This window comes from Stegostoma tigrinum, chromosome 7, assembly GCF_030684315.1.
Source record: "Stegostoma tigrinum isolate sSteTig4 chromosome 7, sSteTig4.hap1, whole genome shotgun sequence".
In the NCBI taxonomy this organism is placed as follows: domain Eukaryota; kingdom Metazoa; phylum Chordata; class Chondrichthyes; order Orectolobiformes; family Stegostomatidae; genus Stegostoma; species Stegostoma tigrinum.
The window spans coordinates 80,201,897-80,215,463 of NC_081360.1; the positions used below are offsets into that span (position 1 = coordinate 80,201,897).

Below are 13,567 nucleotides of genomic sequence, written 5' to 3' on the forward strand. Positions count from 1 at the left end.
ATATCAATCTCCAGTTTCCACACCAAGCTTCTTTAAGGTCTTTGGCTCACCCTATATCTTTACTTACTAGCATTTCAACTATCTATGAGGAATTGAATTTTGAAATAAGTGAATGTTATATTTTCTTATTAGCATAGTTTCTGGATAATAATTAATTATTAAGAAATAAAAAAACTATTACTAAAATTCTATATAATTATACTTACACCACTGGAGATAGAACAAATGCCAAACTACATGAGTAAACGGTTTGTTTCCACCTCAATTTCCTCTCCTTTCTTAATAGCATCAAATTCTTACTGGGGTCCTGTTTCCACAAACAACAGGTTGACGTGTGCCTTTGGTCAGTGAGCACCAATTGCATTTCATTTTTGGGCACATAATTGACAGCCCAGCCCAACTCAATCCCTTCCTGAATTAATATGTGCTGTTCCAAAAGAGATTACAGAGCAAATATGGCAGTTGCTGGAAACAGAATATCTAGGAGCAGGAGAGGCAAATCAGCCCCTCGAGTCTGCTCCACCATTTAATATGGCCATGGCAGATGACCTCTCAATCTCAACTCCACTTGTCTGTCTACTCTCCAGAACCTTTCCACCCATTACTAATTAAAAATCTGTCTTGCTCCTCTTTAAAATTACTCATTGTCCCAGCATCCACCACACACTGAGGTAGGGAATTCCATGGATTCAGGGAAGTGATTTCTCCTAATGTCTGTTTTAAATCTGCTACTCCTTATCCTAAAACTTTTCTCATTCTAGACTGCACCTGAAACAGGTGCTTCATTTATCTCCCAAATAGGCAACCTATTCTTTTTCAATCAGTGACTCATGTTTCTAGATTCTCTCATACATAAAAAAAAAACACCTCTTCACATCCATTCTGCTAAGGATCCTTAGGATCCCTGCACGTTCCTACCAAGTCATCATTTACTTTTCTAAACTCCAGCAGGTACAAATGCAGTCTGAAAACATTTCTTCATAGGACTACCCATCCATTCCAGGTATTCATCCAATGAACCTTCTTTGAACTGCTTTCAATGCACTTACATCCTTTCCTGAATAAGGCGGCCAATGCTGTACACTAATAGTCTAGAGATAGTACAGTGCCCCACATAACTGAAGTCTCACCTCCCTACTTTTATATTCAATTCATTTTGCAATAAATAACATTCTACTAGCATTGTCCCACATTTAATCCATTTACTAGATCTTTGAACATTCACTTAGTCTACCCACATCCCTTTGTAACCATCTTGCAACCTAATCGTGACCTACTTCTCCATCTATCTGTGCGTCATCTGGAAAATAAGCAACTTTAGCATCAATCCCTTCATCTAAGTCATTTATATAAACCAAAAAAAGTTGAAACCCTCACACTAATCCACAGACCACTCATTACATCTCACCAATGAGAAAATGATCCATTTATGTCTACTCTATTTTCTAGCTAGCCCGTCTTCTGTCCATGCCGATATGTTATCCCCTACATGTGCTTATCTTTTCCACAATAAGCTTTCACGTTGCACCTTATCAAGTAAGGAAGTACAGTATATAAACCAATTATGAAGAAATTACATTTAACTCTGAATGTAAACATTGATTTTCTCTCCACAGACTGTCAGACCTGCTCAGTTTCTCCCAGGTTTTCTGCTTTTGCCCCTACCTTCTAGGAGAGGGGAAGGCAGGAAGATCGGTAAAGAAAAAATAACAGTGAGGTGCACAAATTGGTGCGAGGGACCTAAAAGGTGATCTTGACTCCTTTCACTAACCACCAGCAGGGTCACATCAGAATTGCTGTATGAGATGATGGGCACACACTTCTCCGACAATCAGTTAAACTTGAGAAACAAAAGGATGAAATCCTGGAGAGGGAAGGAATTCACTGATGGCTCCTTAACCATCTGTAAAATTGCAGCAGGGCCAGTGAAGATGGGTCAGCATCAGGCATGCCACCCACAGCACTATATCCCATTTTACAAGTCACCCACTTGAGTTCCTATGCACAGTTAGTTCATAAAATCAGAAAAGAGGTATTGCAGTTATAGGGAAAATTTGAGAAGGTTCTCTATACAGCAGAGATGAATAGGAAGACATTCGATAGCAGTTGAAAATTATGAAAAGTTTAGTTAGCAGAAATAAAACAAAATTGTCATGAGGAAAGACTTAATTTTTCAACACAAGTGATTAGGATTTGGAATGTACCCCGATTTAGTAGTAGCCTTTGAAAGGGGTATTGTATAACCAGATAAAGGAGAAAAGAAATGCACTGGTTTGGGAAAAGAATGGTAAGCGAAATTAACTGGATTGGTCTTCAAAAAAGCTAGAAAAAGCTTGATAGATACGTGCTGCACAATTCTGTGACCCTGTGAAAAAAGGCATCTTTTTGTTTAAGATAGCAAAACACCCTGAATAGCTCTATTCCTGTTCTGAACTGTACTACGATACATTATACAACAAAACAAAGGGAATCATAGAAATAAATAGCAAAACATACAATTAAACTAACTACCAAAATGTTGCAAAAAATGAATGCACTGCTTTGTTGTGCTACCTAATCTTTCACAGCATCATAACAGTGGTGATTTATTTCATTAAACAATTACCCACACTGTCTATTTTAAAATGATTGTTTTGACTTTTTTTCGTCTGTTTTAGTTATGATGGCATTATCATAATCAGTCAACACTGAATGTGCAATCTAACCATGGATACCACATCATTACATTACTATACATAATCTGTTACGAACACGGACGTAACTGTGCTAAGAGAAAGATCATCCATCTTGGTTTCCAAGATGTTGAAGAAAACCTAGTTTTGAGTTTACCAGCTTCATCTAATTGTACTTTTATAATTCACTCAAGAAATGCGGGCTTTGCTGGCTCAGCCAGCATTTACTGATCAACCTGAGTTGCTTTCAAGAAGGTGGTAGCAATCTGTCTCCTTAGACTGCTGCTGTTATTTTCCGTAGGTAAACTCGCAATTTTACAGAAGGGAGTTCCACTACTTTGACCCAATTTCACTAAAGAAATGCTGATATATTTCCAATACAGGATCTTGAATAGCTCAGAGAAGAACTTGCAGGTGGTGGTATCCCCATTATCCTTGAATCCACACAGTGTAGAAACAGGCCATTCAGCCCATCAAATAAACACCGATTCTCTGAAGAGTATCCCACCCAGACCAAGCCCCTACCCTTCCCCTGCAGCTCTACATTTCTCGTAGCTAACATACTTAAACTACAATATAGTCAACAAGGTATAGAGCTGATGAACACAGCAGGCCAAGCAGCATCAGAGGAGCAGGAAAGCTAACGTTTCCCCTGGGCTTTTCTTCAGCAATACTTAACCTACAACATACCTGAACATTATGGGCAAATTAGCATGGATAATCTGCCTAATTTGGCAATCTTTGGACAGGGGGAGGAAGCCAGAGCGCTGGCTAAACCTATGCAGACACAGGAAGAACATGCAGACTCCACACAGACAGTTGCCTGAGGGTGGAATTGAACCCAGGTCCTTGGTGCTGTGAGGCAGTGGTGCTGAACACTGAGCCACCATTCCACCTTCTAGATGCTGATGGCCACACATTTGGCAGATGCTGTCAAAGGCGTTTTGGTGAGTTGTTGTCAGAAAAGGTTGTGAATATTTTTGGATGCAGTGTCAATCAAATGTTCTGGATGATGTCAAGTTTCTTGAGTATTGCCGAAGCAGCATTCGTCCAAGCAAGTGAAATGTATTCAATCACACTCCAGACTTGTGCCTGTAGATGTGGTGGACAGGCTTTGAGGAATCAGGTGGCGAGTTACCTACAGTAGGGTTCCTAGCCTTTGATCTACTTGATTAGCCATATAAATGCTGTCACTACACAAGTTCAGTATTTGCTCAATGGTAGCCCTCAGGATATTGACAGTTTATTGGTAAAATGTAGCAGAATAGCATGCACCATTATAATTGAAAATATCTTTGCCACAACAATAAAATTAAATGCATAGGAACAATCATTGCCAAACTCATAAGCATTAAAATATTAATCCAATCAGAACCATTAAACTGATCAGAAAATGTTCGTTTACTTTAGTGTAGCACGTGTAAAAGGAGATATTAATTTTGAGAAACTGGAACAGGAGTAGAACATTGATCCCTTGAGATGTTTCCTCCATATACCTAAATCACTTGGGGAGAGAGTTCCAGACGTCCTGTATCATCTGAGTGAAGAAGCACTTTCTGTCTTCATCCGTGAATGACATAGCTCTACATTTATGGATATGTTCCCTTGTTCTGGATCACTTTACCAGAAGAAATCTTTCTCCTTTTAACCCCAAAACTCCTTAATCATATGAACACCTGTATTAACTCACCAATGTGAAATAAAGTGTGGGACCGTATATACATATTTAATATAATTCACTGTAATTTAGTGTTCTGGTTTTGAGTTAGTAACCTGTGGATTTTCTGTGTGTCTTTCAAGTTAAGAACTAATTGATTTCTGTAGCAAAGTGATTTCTTTGAAAACAGTTTCTGAAGTCTGGTTGGAGTGAATAGGTTTGTACGTACCGATAATGGGGCTTCGAAGTTTGCAGCAGACGTTTGGAACATTTTTTAAGCTCAGCTGTAACACATAGCTTAGAGAGGGTGACTTTTGTTTTCTGTTTTACTTTGATTTTTGGCAATCCTATGAAATCTTTGGGGTAGAATGGTTGTATAGACCATAATTACTGAGAAGGGAAGAATATACAATGCACTTGATTAGGTTAGATTGTCAAGTTCGAGCTGGTTTCAGATGAGAGTTTAGTAAAGCTGAGTACATTTAATCTCGGATGTATTACAGGTGCAAAGAAAGAGCCAGTTGCAGTCTTGTCCAAAAGTTAAAAATTTATCAACGTATTACAGGGACTCTCATGTGAGTACTTTCCAAGCAATATCTTGGATACTACACCATGGGTATGTTTGGGCACTATTCAAAAGCTGTGGTTTTCCTTCGTAATTTATGAAGGAGTATATTAGAATTAATGGGATTACACTAGTACTAACTGTTTAAAAATCTTTGTATTAGTAGCAGACAGATTGGTTTATTCAATTGTAGCTTCACTTCTTTTGTTAATAACTTTGTTTCATTGTGAAAGCAAAAGTAATGATCCTCTGTATGTGGATGCTGCTGGGATGGTATGTAAGAACAAGGGGGAACTCTATTATTGTTGTGGGAGGGAAGCGAGGAGGTGACAGCCAAACTATGGGAGATGGATCAGTCCCAGCAGAGGGATCTCTCAACCTCAGTGCTGGGGAATCCTCAGTTAAGGATGAAGGTGAATATTTCAGAAGCCTTCTTTACAAAGTTGACATCATCAGAAGATATGTGACAGGTGCGGTGGAAATGGGAGAATGGAATAGTCTTTGCAGGAAGCAGAGAGGAATGTTGTATAGTCAAGGTAATTTTGGGAATCAATTGGTTAGTAGTGAATATTGGTGACCAGCCCATCCCAATAAATGGAAACACAAATATCAAGGAAGGGAAGACATGAGTCCGAGATGGACCAGCAAAATTGACAAACTTTTCCAATTTCAATTCCGATTTCAGCATGGGGTGTTACTTTTCTGGTAATAACATCAGCTGTGATCGTAATAATACAGGAACTTTATACTCAAGAGAATATACCCTTTACATGTGCTGAAGATTTGCACTAACATGCAGGCCATCTTCAAAAGCAACCTTATTAGCTTATATCTTTCTGGTATCTAAATGAACTTCGAGAAATGATTTGCAAAATATTTTGAAGTCCACGGCACTATCTTTTTGTAAGAATCCCTCTGAAACACATCAGATACAGAACATATAGGACTTTCAAATTAGGGCAGCTGTGTTATAAGCAAATATGCAGATTTACTGTTGTGACAGAAAGGCCTTAAAATTTGCCATTTGCTCCATAAATTTTGGTTTTCCCTTTTTACTAAATGCAAATGACAAATTTATCACAACAGCAATGCCTGTTACATTAGGTTCCAACCAGTCCCAGCATTAAAGAGGTTAAAATTCCAAAAGAAAATTAAATCCAGTTAATGACGGAGGCCAGTATGTCATTTTTTAATGCAACTTTTAATGTTACTTAAAACTGGTCCTATTCCTTTCAGGCACATCTTGCATTTGTGACACTACATTTTAATATCAAGTTGTATATCAAATTTAATTGTAATGATGTTTCAAACATGACTCTGTTTAGTTAACGCATGTTTCAAACATGACTCTACTTTGACAGTGCAGTCAAATCTCACTAACGTTGATAATATTGGAGAATTGGTTGATTTCTACTTAACTGTCACTAAACAACTTCAGGAGAACATTTTCCTCTGATAAAAAGTATGAAATATCAAGGTGCATAAAAATGCACATCAGTAAGACTTCAATGTTAATGTTGAATCTTGGGTTATTTAATTTCAAGCTTTCAAAGAAATGAAATCTTCTAATGCTATTTTTAAGAAAAAATATCATCTTGGCAAAGTTGTTCGATCTTCCAAGAGCTAAAGTTTAATTACATGTTAAATCCCTAAATAAAAAGGCTTTTTATTTTGGAGCAGAATTATCAGCTGTTTTGATAAACTGTGTTTATTAAACGGAGATAGTACAGGATCAAAACAATACGGTATTTGATTCCAGAGGTTACGGCATATCGACAAGACCATTGGGCAATGGATGGTTTGATACACTTATATAGACTGGCAGCATTGGTCAAAAGGCACGGCCGTAAGATGGACTTCACATGCAGGTCTCCTGAACGAAGCAACAAATATGCCTTCACAGGTGCGAAATTTAGGACTTTAAGATTCTAAAATCTGTCTCATTATAGCAAACTTCCGAGCAGACGTTATTATCACAGCAATACAGCTCAATGAAAAACTCTACTGTATCAATACACTGAATCTGTCACAACTGAAACTGCTTTACCAGCAGTCACAGATTCACGTCTGCTACATATTTAATAATGGTTGCAAGGCCTCCAACTCACATGGAAACATCATCACCACTATTCCTTACAAAGTTTACATTTAAGTCCTCAACGGTGAAAAGTATAGGCCCAGGATTAGTGTTTGCAAATTTTCAGGGATGATAAAAGGAGATTATTCGCACAATGTTTAAGGAGGGTTGACAATGAAAGGGTCAGGGGATAAAATCAGAATGCAACTCATCCTGTGAAAAGCTTTTGAAGATACTTTTCACTTGTTAATTATTTTGTTGGCACTGGTTAAAGTTTAATTAGCCAATTCCTTTCACATCAACAAGCATGCTTCCATAACTTGTTTTTACAACAGTCTTATATATCATGTACATGAATGACAATTTAAAAAGAGTAGAATTAGCTGAAACATGAAAAGAATAACAATTGGAGAACATATATAACTGAGAGAAGTGGGTTCTAGGGAAAAGAAGTAAGTGACTCCAGGGATATTAAGTCAGGAATAGTTTCGTTAGTAAATTATCACTCCTGGGTCACATGTTAGTATTATAAAATTTAAACATTATTATAATTTTTAAACACTTTCATGTTTTATTTTAAATCGTCTAATTAGATTTTGTTTTGTGTATTTTATTTTTCCACACAGCTGGATGACTAATATTCAGCGTTGCACTCTGTCGTGAACTGTAGTTATACCTCGGACTTAATGCTCAATCGAAATATCTGCAGTTGAATAATCAGGAGCCAAATGGATTAAAAAATACAGCATTAAACAAACTAACAAAAACTGAGTCAATTCCTCTCACAGGTAATATGGTTGCAATGAGCCGCGGGGCAATATTAACTAACATTTCACTGTTTTAATGGTTTTGCGTCTGAATGCACGTGTGGAAAGTGCTGATGGCAACCACGTCAATAATAGTACGCATTTATAGAAAAGAAAATGAGGGGAGCATGTGGGGCAACTTACCTGTTGTTTAAACTAAACAACTTTATTACATCTTAATCCGTACTGCCACATTTAATTAAGCTGGCATCCAAAAAAAAATTGGCTCTTACCAATTCCTTTACCTGGGCAGATGCTTCATTCATACTATGTATCTCCAGATATGTAGATATTCTGCTGCTGAATGAGTTAACATTGATTGTGTGTCAAGGCAACAACATGACCTTTATTTTCAAGAGTGTTAAGTCTATGAATCTTAATTTAAAGATCTATCCCTTGACTTCTGGTAATTTATTTGCAAATAGTTATTGGGATTCTGATCCTATATTTAATTAGCTGATAATTTTTGTTCACTGAATTATTTCACTGCAGGCAATGGCAGACAGTCACATTGTCCAGCAGTCATAGTTCTGATATGTGGAATGTTATTTCTTTTAAGTGAAATGCTGATAACATAGCCCTACAAGGCCCAACTTAAGTTAGAAAGTAAAATGCTAATTATTGATACCACCTTTCTCAAAACCATTGAAATTCGAGGAAAGGGGTCTTATAATTATTTTTCCCTGTTCTTAAGTAAAGAAAATGTTAATTATTAATGACACAAAAGGAGGGTAAATAAAAGGCGTATGATTAAAACATGGCTGTATTCAGGACACTTTAATTAAATGAAAATGCTAATGTTGTTATACTAAGCAGATCAGATTAAAATGATCCTCACAGTGAGTTATTGTAACCCATATTTTACATTAAATTACCAACAACATGTAAAAAGATGTACATAAGATGTACATCACAAATCATAAATGCTACATAAAGACCATACATATAATGATAGATGAAAAATTATTTTTTTCAGATTTTTTTCATGCTTCATGACTCCTTTTTTCTATATTTACAAAAGAAAATAGCGTGACAGCAGCTTTAATTTCAAAGAAACAGGGAAGCTGGTAAATTGATTTCTAAGAAAATAATTTCTGTCTCAAACGTTTGGGGAGATCTGCATTTCAGTTGACAGTAATTAGCATTAACTAATAAAGAAACACTCACATTGCCACTCCAAAGAATTCATGTTTTGCTGTTGAGATGACAATGTCTGCCATGCACAGAACTTTGAGGTAGTCGTCTTTACTGCTTTGGTAGCCCCAGTGTATAACAGAGGAGCCCAATTCCCTTCTGGCTTCAGCAAAGATGTCTTTAATGAGAGAAAAAAATTCAACAATTCAATATGGTGCAAAATTAACTCATATGTCAGCTTTGCCTCGTCTGAAGTTCAGGTTAATTAGCTTCTGCTTATTTTATAGAACTTCTCAGAGTTGTTTGCTTGTATAATCAAAGCAAGGAAGCAGAACCAAATGCTGAGGTGCAAAAACTGACAGAAGCAAGGCCCGCCTCGACATCCTCCCCCTACAAAAAGCCAACTGTCTGCTTCATAAAACTCGCTTAGCAGACAGTGAAACAAAATGGACTGTAAAGTTCGTTAAATGAAAATATTAAAAAAGAATTAAGCTAATGGAGATAAAATTAAAAGAAATGAGGCAACAAAAACATCACACCAAAAATGGCATCACTGTGACAGCTAAGTTTCCTAATGACGGACTGCATTCGGAAAAATTAAATGGCATTCCATGCTTAAATTTCTTTGGAAAGTAATGATCCATGAATGATGCTCACTCCAGGCATTTAGAAGTGGAAAAAAATGCTCAACAACAACAAAAAGGGATGTGAAATCGACAGATTTTTATAACACCAAAGGTGCTATAATGTGTAGATGTGTGTGCGTGTGTGTGAGCGAGAGAGAGTGTGTGTGAGTGTGTGTGTGTGTGTGAGTGTGTGAGTGTGTGAGTGTGTGTGTGGTGTGTGGTGTGTGGTGTGTGTGTGTGTGTGTGTGTGTGTGTGTGTGTGTGTGTGTGTGTGTGTGTGTGTGTCGAGGAGGTGGGTGGGATAGTGCTGCTGACTGCGATATTTTATTCCTTACAGAGGCAATACCTGGTACGTCCATAAAGGTCTCGCCAAGGACAGATACTTTAAAAGTTAGTCCATTTTCCTTTAGCTTCAGTAACGTATTGAAGAACAACTCAGGGTCCTTGTCATGCTCCCTTGAAACAAAACAGAATTCCAACTCATAAGTGGAATTTACAAGTTAAATCAGAGCCACTTACTTTGTCATTAGTCATGACAAACCATAATTCAAAGCTCGCCATTAAAAATATTTCACATGTTCAGGTTCAAGTCTCTTACTTTGGAGTGCTAGGCAGGCTGATTTCTATTTCTAAAATTTTGAAAGGACGCTCACACTCAGTTAACAAGAATGTCATCTAATGCTTCACATGTATTAGTATTAATGTGATATATTTTTATTATTTTCTTAAATAAATACACTAATATTCTGTACTCTCAACAACACTGGGATGATTGGTTGAAAGAAAGTGTGAGTTGACACTGTGAGGGAGAGAACTTAGTGTGCACAGTTGAAATGACAAGATTGTTGAAGCACCCTGCACTAATGACTACATTTTCGCTGATGTTAATTTAGCTCCCTCACAATGCCAAGCTCAGTAACTCCTCCAACTTGGTGTCCCCAAGAAGTCATCAGGATTACCTATTCAAAAAAAATTGCAGCCCCCTGCCCAATCACACCCCTATAAAGTAAATCATGGAAATAACTGAGATGTTAAGATTAATCGTAATTCTATAAATGTACTTCTTCAAATATTAAAAATATGAGAAAATCAAGGGGATAAAATTGTTGATGCAAAATAGGCCAGTAATAACTCAGCTGTCCTCTTAATACCAAAGCCAAATTTCATCTTTTTAAGTTCAAAAATTTAACCCAAAACAACTATTTTAAAAACTTGTGAGAATACACTCTGCTAAATTTCTCTACCGCACATTCAGAGTTAAATCAGATGCTGTATTAAAGTTAACATTGAAGGCAATTCAAAAATGTGATAACAGATCATGAATACAAAATAGCCTTTCAAAAGTCTTGGGCTACTTAACAAGACTGTCTATGCTTTTAGTGACCAGAATGATTCATGCTGGCTGATGTCAGTTATGCATATTTAACATCAATATCTTCTAGCTCCAGCGGCCATCCCTCTTCTTGAATCAAAATTGGTTCAAAAAGTTTACTACCATCGACTTACACAATATCATGAGGATAAAGTGCTGGGAAATCCTATCAACTTAAAGAGTTCATGACAAACATGAAATGAAATAAGCAAAACAATAATTTAGCAACATTATATTCTTGCTTATTCTTGCCAATTATTTTTGGAAGACTCCAATAAAACAGCACCCCTTTTAATTACAAATACTGGGTTTCTAAAGAAGTTTTAACCTTGGTGATTTTTTTAATTCAAGTGCTAATTAATGTAGGATGGATTCACAGTTTTATTGTGTAGTTCTCTATCACAACATTACTCAATCCTGCAATCAGAACATATTAACTATCTTTATTTTAACACTTGTCCAAGAAATATGAAATTCTGGTTAACTCTGAGGGTGCCACCTGTCTGGTCTGCCACATACATCCATTGCTGATTGTGGAAATCTTTCAAAACATTTTAAAGCCTAAACATACTGGGACAATAAACTTTGATTACAAAATAAAAATCTCCAACAGTACAGCTTTCCAAGTGAAAGTTAAATACACAATTTGCTTTTATAGGTGTGGCACATTAGATAACTATATAGAGTCTACATCGTATATGTATATGGAGTAAAATGTAATCGCATAGTCTAAAAGGTTAGTCCAAACTCAGCGTATAATCTGCGTTATAAATATGAAACTAATTCTTTTGTGTGGAGCAGGAACATCACCATTTACAAGGACTGTGGATTTAGACTACAACAGCTTTTTGCTGAAGGTCAAATGTCTATGTTACGTTTTAATAATAATCAAAAGCAGCACCTCCAACTATACCATTTCTAAGGGGTCCATATTAGGCTCCTAAGGTGTGGTATTAACAGAGCTTATTTATTTTAATTTGAGAAGCTCTTATTTGCCCATTCCCTTGTGGTAAAGCTGATTTCCATGATGATTCCCTTCTTAATTTTAATACCCTTTTTACTCATCATATAGACATTAGAATTTTGCAGGAAATAATGGAACTCCCGTGCAGGAAGAAAAGACAACTGAAGGGATGATGGTAAACTAGCTTTTGCAATTAATTGGTGTACGGTAGTGCACATGTATGATAACAGAATTTTTCACCAAGGAAAGCGAGGTTAATTAATGTATGAGCTGCATTCACCAAGATGCTGAATTTAGTATTTTTCCCCCATGCTGTCTTAAATGCCTTGATTTCCCAGTAATGACCTAGTTCTCCTAATGAGTAACATTAACCCCTGGCTGTATCTGTCCAGGACTTAATTGTCAACTCAAGCTGAAATAGAAGAGTTTGCCGATCAGCAGGTATGTGGTACATTAACACATGTCATCTCAGGTCCTAATAAATAAATCGGTTGCCATGGAAATGGTAACATAAGCAGCATCGCCTTTCCTCACTTTTCGTATAAACGAGTCTCAAGCCATGAGCGGAAAGAGGAGAGGGCAGCAGTACGGTTGGAGGTGCAGGTGAACGATGAAGAAGAAATTAAGAAAATACAGGGGTACACAAAAAAAATGTAATTTCTCAAATCAATGTTTGAATATTGCAAATATATTCACTTTTTGATTTATTTTTCTGTCCTTTGTAATTATATTTATCCCTCTCTCTAACAACAACTTTCTGATTAAATCTACAAATTCTTTTCTCCTCCCTTTTTTGGTCTCTTGTATCCCTTAATTAACTAACCTGACATTAAAGTAACCAACCAGCAAGTGTACAGAACCGGGTGGCATTTGAAATGTTTTATCATGAAATTATCCCAACAGAGTCCATCCCGCAAGATAACATCATCATCAATACTCCATGCAAGACCCAACAGCTCAAGCACAATATTGCCTGCCATTTATCTGTTGTCAGCATAGGTTACAAACTGTAATCCTTGACTGCCTTGGAATTAGAATGTCTTTGATGTCCCCACAAGAGTTTTTGCCTGAAGGCTTTACCAATGCTCTGCAGCTCAATGTTTATTCCTCGTAATCTTCCTCTCATCTCCAGGCTACTGGTGACAGATGGTTATGTGCACACAATAGTATTAGAGTTTGATTTTTTTTGCTCTCTATACAACAAATATCTATCAGATGTGGGCCAAGAAAGCTGACATAGCTCACTTAGGTAAAGGCAACGAACAGCTTAGGTTGATATTTTTATCATTATTTTTATGCTTCTTGCTTGTTTCCTTCCTAAAATTCTCAAAAATATATTAACTTTGATGGTTTTTATGTCAAAATGTGGAGAAAATGATACATTATGGTAGCAATGCTGAGAACTGATGGGTAATTTTATTCTATATGTTAATCTCCACATAAAATATCTCTACCTCTGATTAGATCATTCGATAAAATCACTAAATAAATAACTCATACTAAATTAAGTTCACTTTTCTGCATTTACACCATATATCCTGAAGTGCTGCTAAAAATTAATGCACCCCCATGATTCCAAAGAATGCCTGAAACATATGCTTTTCGCTCAGCAACCTCTCCACCTCCACTGTTATTTAAGGACATATTAATTTCATTTTTGGAACTGCTGCTTGCCTTCACTCTAAATGTAGTGA

The 13,567-nt window shown here is 36.6% G+C and overlaps 1 protein-coding gene across 12 annotated transcripts in view; it reads right to left on the reverse strand.

The window, feature by feature from the left end:
- The window catches only part of gtdc1 (glycosyltransferase-like domain containing 1), a 417,621-nt gene that overhangs the window by 114,573 nt on the left and 289,481 nt on the right, over nucleotides 1-13,567 (reverse strand). For all 12 annotated transcript variants that reach the window (XM_059647446.1, XM_059647444.1, XM_048534511.2 and 9 more), the window contains 2 exons: nucleotides 9,884-9,993; nucleotides 8,945-9,089 (listed from right to left, as the gene is read on the reverse strand). In XM_059647446.1, coding sequence (XP_059503429.1) covers nucleotides 8,945-9,089; nucleotides 9,884-9,993 — 255 coding nt within the window. The remainder of the gene's footprint in view (nucleotides 1-8,944; nucleotides 9,090-9,883; nucleotides 9,994-13,567) is intronic.